Here is a 20,235-nt window from a genome sequence, read left to right on the forward strand (position 1 = left end):
CTTGACTGTGTGATCCTAGCTCAGAGTACTAATGAGTTTGTGACCAGCTGTCAGTCAGAGCCATAGGACTCTGAGCACTCCATAGGAGCTGAAGGATCCACTTACAAATCCAGTCATGTGGCTGTCAACAGGCCTCAGCTGTTTGCCCCACACATCCCTTAGTACCACTTGTGGTGTGCCAGCACAGGTGACCCAAACGAAAACTGCAAACTTGATAACTAACCTTGACAGTGATGCACTCTAATCAGGGCATCGCCTAGCCTAGAATAATGCAGAAAGGGACTTGGCCAAGGTATGAGTGCCAAATCGGGGTGTGGGGGGGATGCTTGGAGGACCACCCCGGAGCTCCTTGCTGCAGTTAGCTAGTATAATTAGCCACACCTAAAGTGTGGCTTAAATTGTGACTGGCCTTTGGGGCACAGCATGCTAGTGTTAGCAATATTTTGTGTCACTACTGTTCATGTTTCTACTCAGATAATAATAAAGCTTGATGCACATGTAAGAGATCCCACAGTTGGTAACTTACTACCATCTCTGGTACTTAGATGGTGATAAAAGTCTAAAAGACTTTTGGGTTTTTTAAACCTTCGTTAATTAATGTGAAAGGAGGGACTGGGATGTTGTTTGGGACCAATGAATAGCTATTTGGCTAATTCTAGCAAATCTTTTTCAGAATTTTTTGCAGATAACCTGGGTGATTTCCTCATTTTTCTCCGGCGCTTTGCTGAGGACATCTTGGAGACATCAGCAGATTCCCTGGAGCATGTCCTTCACTTTATCACCATTTTCACTGGAAGCATAGAAAGGTGATGTGCTGGAAGCTTGCCCCAACACTCTTAGAGCTACAAAACATTCTGCCTGCTGTGGTGAGACTTAATAAGCAGAGGACTCTGCCTACAGAGAATTTGAACCTGAGTATAAAGTGCCTGGTGGGAATTCCACTGCTGGTCCCTGGTTAAAATAGTTAACCAGAATACCAGAGGCCATACCAGTGGCAGCCAAGTGCTAAATTCTTCACTAATTATGTGAACCAAAGCTTGCTCTGGCTCCTTGAGTTGCATTAGTGGTAAACCTAGGTTCATGTTACTTCTAGCCTTTGCTCTGACACAGAGATACTATAGTTTTTAAAACTGCTTCCCTGATATTTTTATCTGGGGTTGGGGGTTGGGGTTATATATGTAGGCCAAAGGAAATAATTTCTGTGCACAAAAGGGCACATTTGCTGCAAAATAAAAAGTCCACAATTCTCTAAGGGACATCAGATTATAGAAGCCAACCTTCACTGAGCTGGGCAGACCCAAAGGGAAGTCGGAAGCCAACAAGCATTGATTAGACACACAGGTTGGGAATATGGGTGCTATACGATAATTATAACCTAACCTTTGCCTTCAGTAAGCTTGGGAAGGCAAATTTATTCAAGATGAATCCGTCAAAGAATAGTACATAGTAGATAGTACATTGATATAGAGAAGAAAATCGAATGTCTAAGCTTTACATGGAAACCAAAGTGCTCCCTCATACATGGTAAGCTGTCCCCTCAAGAGTTAAATGGATAGGCATAATAGTGCACTTCTATAATCCTAGCACTCAGGAGGCGGAGACAGGAAGACTGCCACAGGCTCAAGGCCAGTCTAGTCTGCAAAGGGAGTTCTAGGACAGCCAGGACTACATGCATAGTAAAACCATCTCAAACAACATGTTAAATGGTATACCCTGCATCAGCCAAGTACTGACAAACTTGAAACAGGGGTGACTTTTATGTATGTGATAGTGATAGAGCATGTTCTGGCTCCTTGTGTGGAATAGGATCATACCGGGGAATCAAGTTCTCTTGCTCATCTTGCTTCCTGCCCTCTGCAGAATGAAGAATCCCCACCTAAGGGCCAAACTAGCGGAGGTGCTGGAAGCAGTGATGCCTCACCTGGATCAGACCCCAAATCCCTTGGTGTCCAGTGTGTTTCACCGGAAACGTGTGTTCTGCAACTTTACATATGCTCCCCAACTTTCAGAAGCCCTAATCAAGGTTTTCGTGGACATTGAATTTACAGGTAAAGAAGTCCTGTGACTAGCTCTACAGCTGAGAACTAAGTTTCACAGCTTGGTCACTTTTGAATGTCACAGAAATGTCAGCCAGCATTTCTTGAATACTTACTGTGTGCTAGGCTTGATGCAGAGTGCTTTATGTTTTCCTTTATATTACCTTGTCTATCTGAAGGTTTATCTATATTGTTCTCATGTTATATGTGAGAATACAGATGCTCAAAAAGTTTTAATTATCTGTCTGTATCATACAACTAAAAGAGGTAGCACCAGCTCTGTCTCACAAAAACACAAACAACAAGAGCAGAAAAAAAAAAAAAAGAACCCATCTGCATAGTGTTGGCAAGCATGGCAATCGTGAGGACCTGCGATCAGGCCTTAGGACCCAGATAAAAAAGCCAGATGCAGCAACATGCACCCAATCCTAGTTCTAAGGAGGCAGAGACAGGAGCATGCCTGGGGCTCGCTGGCCAATCAGTAAGCTCGGATTTAGTGAGAGACTCTGTCTCAAAAACAAAAAACACGGTGGAGAGCAATTGAAGAAGACACTTGGTGTCAACCTTTAGCCTCCATATGTCCATGTGCAAATGTGCACACATACATATATGGACACACACACACACACACACACACACACAAACATGTATATACGTATCCAAAAAATGAGTTAAAGAAAACATTGCCAGGAAACAACACTGTCTTTCTATTCATCCTGAGCCCCTGGGTTTGATTAAGCAGAACTTCGTCTGAATTAGTAGGCAAGATATGTTCAACAGTTGTATGAGAGTCTTTTTAAAGGGAACCTCTGCCGTCTGGTGACACATGCAGTTGACATTTAAAGAGGCATTTAGCATTTTATTAGCTAACTCTCCATATTTGTTTTCTGCCTTTGTCTCTTGCTTACTCTGGGTCTCAATTTCCCCACCTGTAAAATGAGTCAAAGCCAGGCATGCCTTTAATCCCAGCCCTCGGGAGGCAGAGAGATGCAGAATTCAAGGCCAGCCTGGGCTACAGAGTAAGTTCCAGGAGAGCCAGGGATGCACAGAGAAATTGTCTCAAAAAAAGACAAAAAAAAAAGTGATGACTCGGTGACATCGTGCATGTAAACCTTCCCCTGTAAGGAGGACGTGCACAGAGGTCACTGTGGTGCTCCCACTGTGGCCAGACTGCCAGAGAACTGTCAGGAAGTCAGAACAGGTTTGCTCAACCAGGCGTGGTGGTGCGTACCTGTTGTAATCTGAATGCCTGGGAGGCAGAGACAAAAAGATGTAGTTAGAAACCAACCTAGAGGGCTGGAGAGATGGCTCAGCGGTCAAGAGCACTGGCTGCTCTTCCAAAGGACCCTGGTTCAATTCCCAGCACCCACATGGCAGTTCATAACTCTCTGTAACTCCAGTTCCTGGAGACTCAACACCCATGGCAAAACACCAATGCACATGAAATAAAAATAAATAAATTAAAAGAAAGAAAGAAGAAAGAAAGAAAGAAAAACCTAGAGCCAGCTGTGGTGGCTCACACCTTTAATCCCAGCACTCAGGAGGCTGAGGTAGGTGAAACTCCATGACATCCTGGTCTATATAGCAAGTTCCAGACCAGCCAGGGTTATATAGAGAGACCTTGCCCCCCCACACACACACCCCAAAAAAAGAAGAAAAGAAAAACCACCTTGGGTTATATAACAAGAGCCTTCTCAAAATAAATGAGTGAAAGAAAAAGAGGAGGATGTGGGAGGAGGAAGGGGGGGCAGGAGACTTGCATTAAGCAGAACGAGAGAAAACTCGGCCCCTAATCCAGCTATGGTACCTGTCTAGCTTCATTCTTCCTTTATTATGAGCCAGTCTGGAGAGTTCTTATGATAATGTTGATAAATCAGACCTGTATAAGACTCAGATTGCTAGCATCTGACAGGATTGTTTGGAATAATCAAGAGCCAATTGGCCCCATGGCTGGGATGTTCTCTCTAAAGAATGCGGTGATCACTTAGTGTTCCACTCTGCACATGACTTTTGCTGCCGCAGTGGCCTCACAGAGATCTCACTGCATGCTCCGTATTTGGATACGGAAACCTTTGGTCTTGGCCTCTTTTTTCTTTGAACAGCTTGGTCCCGACCCTTTACTAAGTGAGCTGCCCTTTCTAGCTGTTTCCCTGTTTTGTCAGGAAAACCAACACTTTTCCAATTCTAGGCCTTAGAAATGGTCAGAGAAAGCTGGGAGCGGCGGCGCAGGCCTTCAGTCCCAGCACTCGGGACCCAGAGGCAGAGGCAGGTGGATCTCTGGGTTCTGGGCCAGTCTGGTCTATAGAGTGAGCTCCAGGAGAGCCGGGACTGCACAGAGAAACCCTGTCTCAGGGTGGGGGTGGGGTGGGGTGGATTCTTAGAGAAGGCTGGGGATGTAGCTCAGTGGTAGCACATTTGCTTAATGTTTGCAAGGCCTATGGTTTGTGTGTTGTGTGTGTTTTTAATACAATATCGTTATCTCTTAACAGTTTCATACATGTAAAGAATGCTTCATCATATCCACTCCCAATTCCCGCCCCCCACCCTCTCCGGGTACTCCCTATATGTTCCTTTTTCTCTTTCACGTCTGCACCTTTTTTTATCCACAACCCACTGAATCCAATTAGTGCTGCCTGTTGGAATGTTACTAGTCTTATTGATGTGATCTTGTGCAAGTAATCATAGCTACAGCCTAGGTTTCATCCCGGCACCAGAGGGGTGTGGGCTGGGGGAACTCCTGGAGAAGATTTTGGCAGCAGCCTTGACATTCAGAGTGAAGAAAATGCATGTGCATAAGCTCCTGCTCCTTCTCTATTAGACCACCCTTCTGATTTCTCTTTCTTGCCTTACTCTAGGGGACCCCCATCAATTTGAACAGAAGTTTAATTACCGCCGCCCTATGTATCCCATCCTAAGATACATGTGGGGGACAGATAGCTACCGGGAGAGCATTAAGGTAAAAGAGGTTTTCATGAAACCAGTTGCTTCAGGTCAGCCTCAGTAAAGTTGTAATTTGGCACTAAAATATCTTCTTCTTCTTCTTCTTCTTCTTGGGCTGGGATTTACAGGATTTGGCTGACTATGCCTCTAAGAATTTAGAAGCTATGAATCCCCCACTGTTCCTCCGATTTCTTAACCTGTTGATGAATGATGCTATCTTCCTTTTGGATGAAGCCATACAGGTAAAAAAGAAAGAACTGTATGTGTTCCTCTACCATCTGTAGTGGTGTCAATGAGGAAGGCTTCAGATCATCAGCATTGGTGGTGGTAGGGTGATGGTCATAGTGTTTGATTTGGTTTGGTGTGGGGGGGTGGGAGGGTGGGGGAGGTGTTTAGACAAGTTTTCTCTCACTCTTTATCCCAAGCTGACCTCAAACTCACAGGAATCCTTTCACCTTAGCCTCTTAGAGTTTTGGGATTTCAGACATGAACCAGTACACCTGGCACAGAGTATATTCTTTTGACAGTTTAATTATAATAGAGTAATCCTTGCCTTAGAACAGTCCTGCACACCAAAAATGTCTGTGTAATTGTGTGCCCCATTCTTGCCAGTATGCCACTTTCTAGGTCTATCATTTCATTAGAGACAAGGTCAAGGGGTCATTGTTGAAGCTTCATGGGCTTGGGTGGTTCTTTGGTTGAGAGTTTAGAAGATGGGATTGGGGCTAGAGAAATGACTTAGTGGTTAAGAGCACTTATTACTTATTGCAGAGGACCTGTTCCCAGCACCCACAAGGCAGCTCACAACTACTTGTAACTCCAGTTCCAGGGCATCCAACACCATCTTCTGACCTCCACAGGCTCCTGCACACATGTGGTGAACATACATACACATGAATCATTTTTGAAAGTGTAATAAAGCCAAACTAAGGTGTACCAACAGGCCAGCAATGTGAAAAGAAATCATAGGATCTTAACTTAGTCAGCAACTGTCAGATTTTCATTGCAGAGCACCCGAGAAGAACAGCCTAAAGAAGGAAGGATGCTTTTGCTCACAGTTGCAGCAGTTTTAGTCTGGGCTTAGCTGTGTGCTGTGTTAGCCCTGCAGCTGGACAGGATCTCCTGGTGGAGGCAGGAGCATCAGTATGACCAGGCAGTGACCTCCAGGAGGAGGTACAGCTTAGTTTGAGGGTAGCCTACTGGACAGTCAGGAGCTCTCGTTGATAACCCACTAAGTAACTTGGGTTCGGTTTGTGAGAGGGATCTGGCCTCCTGCTCTTCTCATAATCCTGCACTCTGACACTGAGGTAGGTTCTCGGAGGAAATGAGAGCAGTTCCTCTGATAAACAGATCTAGTAAGTAGGGACAGTATGATTCAGGGAGTGGAACAAATGGCATTCTCCTGAAATTGGATAACTCATTGTTTGCTGCAGTTGTAGGATGATGAGAGGTGAAAGCTTTAGTAATTAGGACATTCTAATTAATTTTAGACATCAGGCATGTTTGTAGAACTTTGGTTTTTCGTGAGCAAGTTTTGAACATTTTGTGTTTTTGTTTTAGGAAGGATTCCTTTTTCCTGGTAGCCTGGTGTTTTAGCCTGGGCTCCATATGCTGCTCCACTGGTCCTCCCTCCTCTCCAGACAGTGTCCTAGTTCCAGACAGTTACCTACCAGTCTGCTCAAGCTGAGACAAATCTCTATGAGGACTTTAAGATTTAGTGTGTGTGTGTGTGTGTGTGTGTGTGTGTGTGTGTACACTTGCTAGAATGCACATGGAGGACAGAGGACAACTTGAGGGAGGCTGTTTTCTCCTTTCACCAGGAGGGTTCTGGGCATCAAACTCAGGTCATCATTCAGCCTTGGTAACAGTGCCTTAACCCACTGACCCATCACACTGGCCCTCCAAAAGGTCTTAAGCTCCAGCCCTGTATTGACAAAGGCTCAGGACCTTTACATGGTGTCTGATTTTTTTGTTTGTTTGTTTTATTTGGTTTTTTTGTTTTTTGAGACAGGGTTTCTCTGTGTAGCTTTGCACCTTTTCTGGAACTCACTCTGTAGACCAGGCTGGCCTCGAACTCACAGAGATCCACCTGCCTCTGCCTCCCGAGTGCTGGGATTAAAGGCATGCACCACTACCACCCGGCTTTTTTTTTTTTTTTAAGTGTATTAGTGTTTTGCTTGAATGTATGCAAATGCATACAGTGCCCATGAAGGCCAGAAGAGGGCATCCGACCCCCTGGAACTGCAGTCCCAGGTGGTTATGAGCCACACTGTTGGTGCTAGGAGTCAAACCCTGATCCTCTGCAAGAGCAGCGAGAGTTTGTAACCATTGAGCCACCGTTCTAAACCCAGTTGACTGGATTTTAATTAAGCCTTCTTAAATGTTATGGCCCTTCAATTGCATTCTCTTATCTGATGTATCACATTTCTGGTTTCCATAGTATTTGAGCAAGATAAAGATTCAGCAGATCGAGAAAGACCGAGGAGAATGGGAAAGTCTGACGCCAGAAGCCCGCCGAGAGAAAGAGGCTGGCCTGCAGATGTTTGGACAGCTGGCACGTTTCCATAACATCATGTCCAACGAAACAATCGGTACCCTTTCCTTCCTGACATCAGGTAAGAACATGATGGTCCGCTTCCTCAAAATTCAGGAGTCAAGGTCTGTTTCACTTAGGGGATCAGCCCAACTAAACGTTAAAAGAGTTAGAATCTGGAACTGGACTGCAGCTCAGATGGTAGAGTGCCTGCCTAGCCCAAATGAAACCCTGCATGGTGGCACACACCTGTAATCCCAGCACTTTGGATGTTGAGGCAGGAGGATCAGAAGTTTGAGGTTACTCAAATCTACATAATAAGTTCCAGAACACTTTGGGATGCACGAGACCCTGTCCAAAAGAAAATTGGACTCTGGTGACTCTAACTTCCACATCTGAGAGTGAAACAAATCAGGGAAACTTCAAAATGAACGATGGTGCCCATTACTGACATGCCAGAAAACAGAAGCTAGTAACACAGTTGGTTTCTTGAAGGAGCTTGGAGTGCAGCTTAGTGGTAGAGTACATGCTTAGTGTGTGCAAAGCCCTAAATTCAATCCTGATACCCCAAAAACTGCTGTTAGGATGAGTTAACCATTAACTCTGTGTGTGTGTGTGTGTGTGTGTGTGTGTGTGTGTGTGTGTGTGTACACCATATACACTGTACATCATATATGTTCATGTATGTGTACATATATTCTGGAAAATACCTCCATCCAGGTTAAACGAAGTCAATTTCAAAAAGACACTTATTTCCATTCTCATTACAGCAACACCGCCCTGTTCAGTAACCACTTGCCACGTGGAGCTATTGAACATTTACAATATGGGTAGTCAGAATTAAAGTGTGCTATGTTGTCAAATCCATATTGTAAGATTGTGTGTGTGTGTGTTATAAAAACATAAATCTAGGCATGGTTTTGCATCCTCTTGGGAGATGGAGGCAGAAGGACTCTGAGTCCTGAGCCAGCCTGAGCCTGGGGCAAATAACAACAAATGAGGGAGGGAAGAGGACCAATAATTTTCATTCAGTGATTAAATTTAGTGTGATATGACAACCAGTGAGCAGGAGTAAAAGGGAACTGTCTAATGAGAATTACAGAAATAGATTTAAAAAACTTTGTTGTTTGGTTTTTGGTGTTTTGGGTATTTTTGTTTTGTTTTGTTTTGTTTTTTTCTTTCTTTTTTTTTTTTTTTTTTTTTTTTTTTTTTGAGACGGGGGTTTCTCTCTGTATCCCTGGCTGTCCGGGAACTCACTCTGTAGTCTGGGCTGGCCTCAAACTCACAGATCTGCCTCCCAGGGTGCTAGAATTAAAGGTGTACACCACCACCTGGCTACAATTTTAAAATTTTTTAAAGCTTCTTTTAAAAACTATCAGGTCAGGGAAATCAGAGAATATAAAGAAGCCACAAGCAAGAACAAAAGCCACAAAGGACAGGAAAGACATTTTGAATATTGAAAATGTAGCTTTAAAACTTTAGATAGGGGCTGGAAAGATGGCTCAGTGGTTAAGAGCACTGGCTGCTCTTCCTGAGGACCTGGGTTCAATTCCCAGTACCCATATGGCAGCTCACAACCGTCTGTAACTCCAATTCCAGGGGATCTGACACTCTCACACAGACACACATAGGCAAAACACCAATGCACATAAAAATAAACAAACAAACTTTAAATATTCAATGAAAGGGTTAAAAAAATTAACTCGAGGAACTCTCCCATTAAAATGGAGCAGAAAGAGCTGGAGAGATGGCTCAGAGGTTAAGAGCACTGACTGCTCTTCCAGAGGTCCTGAGTTCAGTTCCCAGCAACCACATGGTGGCTCACAACCATCTATAATGAGATCTGGTGCCCTCTTCTGGCCTGCAGTCATATATGCTGTGTATACATAATAAATGAATGAATGAACTTTTTTTAAAAAAGGAGCAGAGAGAAAAGGATGAAAAAATGAACGGTAGATTTAGGAATTCTGAAATACAAGTAAAATGTGGGGCTCCTGGATGAGGGCATCTGCCACCAAGCCTGACAACCTGAGTTGGAGTCCTGGGACCCACATGGTGGCAGGAGAGCACTGACTGCACAGCTGTCCTCTGACTTCACACCCTCGCTGTAACACATGCAGGTGCACACAAAAATGTATTTTTCTAATGTTTTAACAGTGTTCATGTGTGGGTAGTAGCTTTTGTTTCCTTCTTGTTTGATTTTGGTTTTGCTGGTCTGTGATTTCTCCACTGAAAATGTATTATGTAACGTAAAATCCTAGAGGTCTCTGATGAAATTAGATATAAGGGAAACATTACTGATAGGTTGAGTTCTGAGACTTTGGCTTTTTTCCAGAGATCAAGTCACTGTTCGTGCACCCCTTCCTGGCGGAGCGCATCATCTCCATGCTGAACTACTTCCTACAGCACCTGGTTGGCCCCAAGATGGGCGCTCTCAAAGTCAAGGACTTCAGCGAATTTGACTTCAAACCTCAGCAGCTTGTATCAGACATCTGCACTATCTACTTAAATCTTGGGTATCTGAGATTGGCATTGAGCAAGCTGTGGGGGTGCTAATGTTGTGATAGCAGAATGGCTGGCTAGCCATTGTGTGAAAACAGTGAGGGGAGGAAGACTCATATCTAGCTGATAAATGGAAGAGAGATTTTATCTGATCCATGGGACATGGTTCAGGATTTCCAACATTCTCTTTTGATCTGTGCAAAGATGCTATTTGTTATGCTATTTGTTAAAACATTGTTTAGGGCCATAGAACACTTCATAGAGACATCGTTGTAGAAAATTAGATGTGGTGGCACACACCTTTAGTCTCAATACTTAGCAGCAAGAGGCATGCAGATCTCTGAATTCTATGCTAGTCAGATCTATAGAATGAGTTCCAGGACAGCCAGCCCTACACAGAGAAACTCTGTCTCCAAAAAAAAACAAACAAAAAAGAAGAAAGAAATTTAGATGTCAAGCCAGGGAGATAGATATCTTAGTCAGTAAAATGCTTGCCACACAAACATGAGCATCTGAGTTCAGATCCCTAGCACTCACCTAAAAAGCTACATGTGGTAGCATGCATCTTTAATTGCAATACTGGGTAAGCAAAAACAGGAGGATCCCTGGAGCTCACTGGCTATCTAGCCTAGGCAAGCTGATGAATTCTGGGATCAATGAGAGGCCATGTCTCAAAAAATACAGTCTGGGGAGTAATTGAGGAAGACACCCAACATTGACCTCTGGCCTCTATACACATACTTATACATGCACATACATATACACCACATACAGAGATACACATACACACAGCAGAAATAAAATGTCTTTCTAGTTGAAAAGAGCACTTGTGGCCTATACATGATAGAATGATTGTTCTGTAGCCCATCTGCTGTTTACACATTGACTGTGCTCTGATGCTCCGTTTCTTTCTAATGCTGACCTCCTAGGGATGAGGAGAATTTCTGTGCCACTGTGCCCAAGGATGGCCGTTCCTATTCCCCTACTCTCTTTGCACAGACAGTCCGAGTCCTGAAGAAAATCAATAAGCCTGGGAATATGATCGTGGCTTTCAGTAACTTGGCAGAGAGAATCAAGGTAAGGTCGAGGATAGTTTGTTTTCTCATATATTCAGTAAGAAGTGCCACACTGTCACCTCAACTCTGCTGCTTTTGCTTTCAGGGAGAAAGGGGTTACTGCCTAGAGGCATTGGAAACAGGTCCTTCCTCCTAGTCAGTCAATAACTGGGAACAGTCATCTTACTAAATAGTACCCCTTCCAAGGGAGAGTAATATAACAGAATTGAAGATGTGTCTACCAGATGAAAAGAAAGTGCATTTGTGAAGTCTTTCTTTAGACTAACTTTTATGTCCCAGTGTTAGGAAAGATTTGAAAACCTAGTGTTAATGCAAAAGAACTTTTTAGAATAAAATTCAGGAAGAAGGGCAAGGCTTGCTGAGACATGGCTATAACTCAGCACTCACCCAGCTGAAGCAAGAAGAGTGCAAATTCAAGGCTAGCTTGGGCAACATAATGAGCTCCCAACTCAAAATAAATAACAACAGAGCCAAGATGAGTTGTCCCCAAACACTGTTTATACTGCTTTTCTCTGTTCTCCACATTCCTATTGGTGGCTGGTTTATACTGAAAAGCATTTTAAAGACTAAGATACTCTATTGTCCTCAGCTAATTCTTCCAGCTGGACAATGGGGGGAAATTAGAAATGGAGGGAAAGGAAAAGTACCTGGCACACAAGTCTAATAGAAAGCCTATTTGTTTTCACCTAAAGTGCAGTGATGGCACACACCTTTAATCCCAGCACTTGGAAGGCAGAGGCAGGAGGATCTCTAGGTTCAAGGCCAGCCTGGTCTACAGAGTGAGTTCCAGGACAGCCATGGCTACACAGAGAAACCCTGTCTCCAAAAAAGAAAAGAAAAATAGAACCTTCAAACCTTCTTTACTGGTGTCTGCCTTTCCTTTTTTTTTTTTTTTTTTTTTTTTGAGCTGGGCTTGATTGGCTCAGCCAGACACAGACCTAAGGAAGTGAGTTAGAGGATCAGTTGTTGGAGGCAATCAAATTTCTGTACCTGCTTGTATCAGAAACTGCTCTTCAAACAGGCTGCGTAAGGAGCTCAGTAATTCCGCAGCTACCAGCCTCTGCCCTTTCCCCTTTCAAGTCCTAGCATCCAGAGCCGAACGCTGCCAGAAAGAGGTATTCCTTCTTTCTCCTGCTGACACTTGCATCCACTTCCAGCCATGACTCCCAGCAGCTGAGCCAACCTGCAGCAGAACAACCTCTGCTTCTAAAACATGGGTCTTGGGCTTGTTCTTGAAAAAAAAAAACCAAAGTGTAGCTCTGTCGTCTCTGTGGAGGGTTATTGATGACCAAATTTAAGGTGTAGTGACTGAGCAGTTTGGGAGCTGCTCTGAGTTCGCTTTAGAAACCAGCTGTTGTCACCTCAGTCTCTTGCAGACCTCCAGCAACAGGAAGAGGAGACATATGCAGATGCCTGTGACGAGTTCCTGGATCCCATCATGAGTACACTGATGTCTGACCCTGTGGTGCTTCCATCTTCCAGAGTCACTGTGGACAGGTCCACCATTGCCAGGCATTTACTCAGGTATACCCGTCCACAGAACTGCCTCGGGAACACAGCTGTGTTTTTAGCTTCCTGTGTGTGCTTGCCAGCCACTTAACACAGTACTGTGTGCACAGTACATACAGAGTCATTGGGATAGCACCACTTATCACCTGTTTAAGATTTAGAGATTCACAAGATAACTGTATTGAAAGTACTAGCTCTTACCTTACCTCTTCCCTCCTGAGCCAGGTGTGGTGGCAGGAGCCTGGAATTCCAGCACTTGAGAGGATTGCCCTAACTTTGAAGCCAGTATGGTCTACATAGCAAGTTATATAGGCCAGGCGAGCTGCACAGTGAGACCTTATCTCAAAATACAAAAGAAAATAATTTTTGTTTTGGATTTTTTGTTTGTTTGTTTTTCTTGTTTTGAGACAGGGTTTCCCTGTGTAGCCCTGGCTGTCCTGGAACTCACTCTGTAGACCAGGTTAGCATCAAACTCACAGAGATCCACCTGCCTCTGCCTCTGCCTCCCAAGTGCTGGGATTAAAGGCATGTGCCACCACTGTCCAGCAATAATTTTATCCACATTATGAAATATGTCAATGTGAAATGTATTCTGGCCTGAAATTGTTTTAATTTTATTTAAATTGTAAAAATGTCCAAAGTGGGAAGGTGTTGGTGTTTTTAACTGGGATTTTATACTCCCTTCAGTTACTATATTTGTACTCAGGTATGATAGCTGGTAGTAACATAAACTTCACCAGGCTGAGTGCTGTTTGGACAGTCACCGTGCAGATAGGTGTCCATAGGAACAACAGGCAGGCAAAGAGAAATTGAAGCCAACCAGTGCCCACACAGCTCCTGCCTTCTCTCTAGAAGAGTGTCCTGTAGGTTGGGGAGGGGATGCTAGGAACTGGAGTTATATTCTGTGACCCCTGCAGTCAGCTGTTTTGTTTTGTCTTCTGTGTGTTTGAGTGTCTTGCCTACATGTATGTATGTTATGTGCAGTTCATGTATGCCTCGTGTCTTCAGAAGTCAGTTGGTGTTGGATCCCCTACAGCTGGAGTTATGGATGGTTGTGAGTCACCATGTGGGTGCTGGAAACCAAACCTGGGTTCCCTACAAGAACAGCGTGTGCTCCCAACTGCTGATCTAACTCTACAGTCCCCAACTTTTTTATTCCATTATTTTTGAGATAGGGTCATGCTGTGTTGCCCAGGCTGGCCTCAAACTCCTGAGCTCAAGCAGTCTCCCTGCCTCAGCTTCCTGAATAACTAGGAAAACAACCCTGTATCCAGCTTGCCCCCTCCTTTAAGACAGGATGTCATGTAGCCCCCAGGCTTCCTTAATTCACTTTGTAGCTGGAATGACCTTGAAATCATGATCCTCCTGCACATCAATCAAGTGCCACCATTGCTTGACTTGGCCCCTTACACTAGTTAAGTGTAAGATCAGATAGGAAGGGGTACTGAGAGACCGTGATACCTATTTAAAATGCTCTTCTGTAAGTCAACTCAAATTAAGGAACAGGACATTGAAAAATGAATTTTCTGTTTCATTTTGTATTATGCTTTTTGCTATATGATGCTATGCTAAGTAATATCAGTGAAAAATCATGGTGCTGTCAGATCTATTGATTTGGGGTTTTTTATTTGTTTGTTTGTTTTTTCCTGGAGACAGGATTTCTCTGTGTAGTTCCTGGCTGTCCTGGAACTTGCTTTGTAGACCAGGCTGACCTCAAACTCACTGAAATCTTCCTGCCTCTGCCTCCCAAATGCTGGGATTAAAGACATGCACCATCACCACTCAGCAGATCTATCAATCTTTAAAGTATATCATGAATCTTGTTTTGTTTTGGAATCAGATTCATGTAGCCCAGTCTTGAACTTGCTATGTACGTGAGGATGACTGATCATCCTGTCTCCCCTCCTAAATGCTGAAATCACAGACGTGCACCACCATGCATGGCTTATATGGTACTGAAGATCCAACTTAGGGCTATGTCCACATGAGAAGGCATTCTACTAGCTGAGCTACATCACTAGCCAGTCTTGGGGCTTGCTTTGTTTCTTTTGATATATTTTTTTAAATAACATTATTTATTTATTTGTCTATTTGTGTGTGTGTGTGTGGTTTGCAAGTGTGGAGGTAAGAAGACAACTTACAGGAGTTCTCTTCTTCCACTGTGTGGGTCCTGGGGATCAAACTCAGATCTTCAGCCTTAGCAGCAAGCTATATCACGCAATGAGCCATATCGCTGGTCCCACCTTTGTTTTTTTTTTTTTGTAGTGCTTCGAATCAAACCTAGAACCTTGCGCGTGCTAAGCAAGCACTCTGCCACTGATCTATACTCTTCAGCACTGAACCATAATCTACATTGACTTGCATAGCAATCAGCTAATTTAATCAAATGTCAGTTACAAGGGCCTTATCTCGTAACAGCTTATACTGTTCCAAGGATCTGTCACTCAAATTACAGGTAGTGAACCTGGTTCAGTAATGCTCATCTGTAGTCCCAGCTACCTGGGAAATTTAGGCAAGAGGTTATTGGTGCCTGGGAATTGGAAGCCAACTTGGGCAACATAAAAAAAAACCATTTCAGAAAAGGGGGGGAAGCCAGAGGGTGGTGGTGGCGCACACCTTTAATCCCAACACTTGGGAGGCAGAGGCAGGTGGATCTCTGTGAGTTCGAGGCTAGCCTGGTCTACAGAGTGAATTCTGGGACAGCCAGGACTACACAGAGAATCTCTATCTGGAAAAACAATAACAATAACAACAAAACAAAACAAAAACAACTATAAATGGTGATTTATGATAACACAAGTGACTAGGATCTCTGACTTGAAATCTAAAGACTGATGACAAAGATAGCATTTCTTTTTTTTTTTTTTTGGTTTTTCAAGACAGGGTTTTTCTGTGTAGTTTTGGTGCCTGTCCTGGATCTCACTCTTTAGACCAGGCTGGCCTCAAACTCACAGAGATCCACCTGGCTTTGCCTCCCAAGTGCTGGGACAAAAGGTGTGTACCACCACCACCCTGCTCAAAGATAGCATTTCTTTAAAAAAAAAAAATTATTTATTTATTTATTTTACTTATTACTTATGTGTATGAGTATTTTGCTTATCATGTGTGTGCCTGGTGTCCATAGAGGTCAGAAAAAGACATTGACTCCCTTGGAACTGGTGTTACCGATGGTTGTGAAACTCCATGTAGGTACTAGAAATTGAATCCAGGCCCTCTGGAAGATCAGTGAATGCTCTTACCCTAAGGCATCTCTAGCCCCCACTAGCATCAATATCTCAATGGCAGTGTTGGATAAAGTTTATTATCGGGCAGAGAGACAGGGTAGCTGAGGAAGATTTGAGAACATACCTTTCTCATTTCCTTTTTTCTAACCCCAGGTCAGCACCTGACTCAATCACAGTGCGCCATGCTCGAGACTCAGCAGCAAGATGCTTAGATGTTTTCTATCGGAACTTTCCAGATTAACTCACTCTCCATTCTTTTCTTGTCCTAGTGACCAAACAGATCCTTTTAACCGTAGTCCCCTTACCATGGACCAGATCCGGCCAAACACAGAACTCAAAGAGAAAATCCAGCGGTGGCTGGCAGAGAGGAAGCAACAGAAGGAGAGGCTTGAATAGAGACTGTGAACTGAACAACCCAGACCAGCCCAGGATGTAAACAGTTTTTTGTGGGTTCTCTTTCTGGCTCTGGTCCTTCCTTTCTTCCTTCTTTCCTTCCTCCTTCCTTCCTTCCTCCCTCCCTCCCTCTCTCCCTTCCTTTCTTCCTCTCTTTGTTTTTGTGTTTTGGTTTATTTCATTCATTGTTGTTGTTTTACTAAATTAGAAAATTGTTCTTGTGCAAATTATGATAATTAAGATTCTTAAGACCATGTTGTCTCCCGGGCTTTCATTAAATTCTCTTTCTCACAGCATCTTCATAAATCTTCACTAATTTTCAGCCTTGGTTTTCCTATTCCTCTTGTTTCCTTTTCTTCCCTAAATTATATTAAGTCCAACTACAAAAGTGTCCTGCCACTTTATTCTTTCCCTTCCCAAGTACCGTTCAGACATGTTTTCGTGAACACTACTTTTAAGTCTGTGATGTCAGCTACTTCAGTGACAACCGGTAGTATCCAGAAACCCTGTTCCCTGTGTATCTTCTAGCCGGCGAGGGCTGGACTTAAGCCCTGTCCTTAGTATAGCTCTGTAATGTTACAGAGCAACTTTTCAGATAAATGCAAATACCTTCGTGTGTGTGTAGACTTTTAGCTGATGGATAAGATTGGGGGGAACCTTATACAACTTCTGTCGGTTATCTCTTAATTTTGTATTATCTTGTAACTTAAAGATACTATCACAGACACTCCCACGAGGTTGTCACCACCAGCAGCTTAGCTGCACAGTCTTTTCAAGGGTGACAGTAATGGGTGAAACTTCCAGCAAGAGAATAAGTAAGAGGCTGTTGGTGCCCTTTTCTATTTTGTGCCCCAAGGACTAGGCCTGGGTAAAAGAGGCAATAAATAAATAGTGTATCTATGGAGATGTTATTTTAGGACACCAATGCAGTGTATCTCAGTGTGTGTGTTATACACACAGATACTGTGTCCTCTTTTTATTGGTCTCATATGAATTGAGTACCACATTATATTGTGTCCTCCATGGTAAATGTATGTGGTATGTGGCAATGTCTTCTCGCATATTCATTCTTGTTGGGTAAAATGGTAAGACTATAAAATGTATGTAGCTAATGTTTGGGCTGTGACATGGCTCCTGAGAGCCGCTTCTAATCTAGCCTTAGTTTATCAATTCACAAAGTAGAGACTGGAGCAAAATCTGGCCCACAAACCATTTTAAATATCCACCTAGCTCTGGGCACATCAGTATCAATCTCAGCCCAGAGGTGTAAAAGACAAGAAAATGGAATTGTGGCTTCCTTTAAAGAACATTACTGTTAGCCACAGCCTTTCATAGACAGAAGCAATGTTTCAGTATTCCAACACAAGTTGCTATAAGTAGTCCTTTGTGTATTTTCTGATGGTGTCAACTAGAAAACCTCTGATCAGAGAGGACCTCTCACTCTGGCTGTTAAACAAATGTCAGCTGTTGCTGTGCTTGTCTGTGAACAGGGAAGCCCAGGACACACTCACAAATGCCAGATTGTTAAGACAGACACCATGTGCCCAGCTGACAGGATTGCTTTTCTTTAAATGAACTTGATTTCCTGTGTGTATTAATTCTCCTCTTTCCCTCTCTGGGAATGAACTGCATTTGAACTAAGCTTCTACCAACTGCATCTATTTTTCCCAAAGCTAGTGTGGTAGGGTGTTTTTATTTGAAAAGGAGGAAAGACCAGAGTTTTGCAGGTGAAAACTGGAGGAAAATGGGTACAGAACCTCAGAAGACAACTGTTCCCAGCAGCTTTCTAGCTAATGGCTGCCTCTCCTGTCTACCTGTACTCTACTTCTGAACGGAACCTGCAGCTTGTAAGCCTTTTTTGGCGAGTTTGTTCTGTTCTGTTTGAAGCTCTCCTGGTACTGTCTCTGGACGGCTGCTCACCACGGATGCTGCCCAGCCCTTCCACCACCAAAGCAAGTGTGTAGCTTCAGGCCACTGTTGGGGAGGAGACCAAATGTGCTCTGTGCCTTCTTTCTTTCTGCGAACTAATTCAAAGACATCCAGAAAAAGGAACTCTGGAGACTGCTGTCTTCTACAACAAGAAGCATGTGTGCATTAGCAGAGGTAAGGGGTTTGTCTGGAACTCAGCAGCAGCTGTCAATCTGTTAAGATCTCCTGACAGACCTAGTTTTCTGTGAAGACTTTGCTGGAGTACGAAAGGAAAGTGAAGACTTCAGTCAGCTCTGGCATTGCTCATAGCTCACCCAAAGGCTAATGCTAAACTTGGGTTCAAGCAGTTGTTTGTTTGTGTGTTTAACATGGCTTTCCGTGGGTATGTGAAAATTGAAGGAAACTTGAGAAGTAGTCTAATGGTGTAGGTGAAGATGCCATTTGCTGTTCAGTACCACACTCTACACAAGTTTCATTACATTTTTTTGATTCCGATTGCTGAGCAGCGATTGGGCAAAGCCTAAGACTACTGGGTACCTTTACAAGCCAGGCTGATGCTGTACCATTGTCATGTGAGGAAACAGTGCACGTGTCCTAACTGCTAAACTGGAAAAGAACCTAGAGACAGAAAATGAAGAACAAAACAACAGAATGGTTGGCTGAAATCAAACTCGATCAATATAACTATGTTTAACATTCCAGGAAGGTTACTTCTTGTCAAACTTGCCTGGGGATGTTGTTTGTTCAAAACTTGTAATTAATAAATGAGCACCTGACTTACCACTCTGTTAGTCCTTTATTACAGTATTAAAAGCTAGCAGCCTGGTATGGTGGTGTGCTGTGCCTGTAATCCCAGCTACTAGCCAATAGGAAGGAAGGGCAAGGCCTGCTAGGGCTACCTAGTGAGTTCAAGACTAGCCCAACTTAATTTTCTTTTTCTTTTGGTTTTTTGAGACAGGGTTTCTCTGTGTAGCCCTGGCTGTCCTGGAACTCACTCTGTAGACCAGGCTGGTTTCAAACTCACAGAGATCTGCCTGGGGTGCTCCACCACTGCCTGGCTCAAACTAAAATTTAAAAGGGATGTAGCTCAATGATAGAGAGCTTGCCTAGCATACACATTGCTAAATTCCTTCCCAGTACCACCACCACAGAAAGAAAAAGAAAAAGCTAGTGACATTTCAAAAGTCCTTCTGAAAACCTAGAGGGTTTTGCCACTTTCTCTAAGCAAGGTACTGTTAGTGAAAGTAACAAAGCCTTTAGAGTGCTACAACCACAAACTTGTGGACTCTACTACTGCCCAGCACCTCTTCTGTGTGTCCTTAAGATATTTTAAATTGAACTGGAGAGATGGCTCAGTGGTTGAGAGCACTGGCTGCTCAACCAGAGGACCCGGGTTCAATTCCAGCACCCATTATGGCAGCTCACAACTGTCTGTAACTTCTGTTCCAGGGGATGTGATACCCTTACACAGACATACCTGTAGGCAAAAAACGCTAATGCTCATAAAATACAAATAGTTTTTTGTTGTTGTTGTTTTTTTTAAGTTTCTAAAATTTAGACTCTCCTCTGAAATTTTCTCTCCTTTCACACTCAGGTGGCATGCATCAGATTCCTCACTTTGAAACTTTGCTCCCATCACGCCATTCAAGGAAAGGCCCCACCATTCTCAAACTAATTCCTCTGTCTTCTTCGCTGTCTCCCTCCTCTGACTTCAGTTTCTCTTGAGCCCCACATTCCCCTTGAGTTAGTTATCTGACTTACGGTCTCTTCCATATTTCCTCACTGATGCAATCTGGTTTCTGAGATTTTGAAACTTTCTAGTTAATATCACAGATGTTCATACTGATAATTTGCTTGCCTATCTTTCCCCAAAAATAAATGGTCTTACCCTGTGGTCCAGACTGGCCTGAAACTCCCAGTCCTCAGGCTCCTGTATGCTGAGATAACATGGGTTTCACCACCCAAGTTATCTTTCCTGCCGTAATTTGACATCAGTATCTAAGGCAGTTTGTCTCTCCCTCGTTAAAATGCTCTTGATTCCTTAATCCCACTTCTAATCTGTCCTTCTACCTAACCATCCCATCAGTTTCACT

The 20,235-nt window shown here is 43.5% G+C and overlaps 1 protein-coding gene across 2 annotated transcripts in view; it reads left to right on the forward strand.

Moving 5' to 3' along the window:
• Positions 1-18,925, forward strand: part of Ube4a (ubiquitination factor E4A) — a 43,775-nt gene extending 24,850 nt beyond the window's left edge. The window contains exons 13-21 of one of the 2 annotated variants that reach the window (XM_028866417.2): positions 674-806; positions 1,861-2,048; positions 4,892-4,992; positions 5,105-5,218; positions 7,417-7,591; positions 9,845-10,025; positions 10,941-11,088; positions 12,454-12,611; positions 16,090-18,925. In XM_028866417.2, coding sequence (XP_028722250.1) covers positions 674-806; positions 1,861-2,048; positions 4,892-4,992; positions 5,105-5,218; positions 7,417-7,591; positions 9,845-10,025; positions 10,941-11,088; positions 12,454-12,611; positions 16,090-16,216 — 1,325 coding nt within the window. In that variant the 3' untranslated portion in view covers positions 16,217-18,925. The remainder of the gene's footprint in view (positions 1-673; positions 807-1,860; positions 2,049-4,891; positions 4,993-5,104; positions 5,219-7,416; positions 7,592-9,844; positions 10,026-10,940; positions 11,089-12,453; positions 12,612-16,089) is intronic. The other variant, XM_028866418.1, reaches the window with a different exon arrangement.
• Positions 18,926-20,235: the final 1,310 nt, after the last annotated feature.

The sequence above is a fragment of the Peromyscus leucopus genome, chromosome 7 (genome assembly GCF_004664715.2).
Source record: "Peromyscus leucopus breed LL Stock chromosome 7, UCI_PerLeu_2.1, whole genome shotgun sequence".
Lineage (NCBI taxonomy): Eukaryota > Metazoa > Chordata > Mammalia > Rodentia > Cricetidae > Peromyscus > Peromyscus leucopus.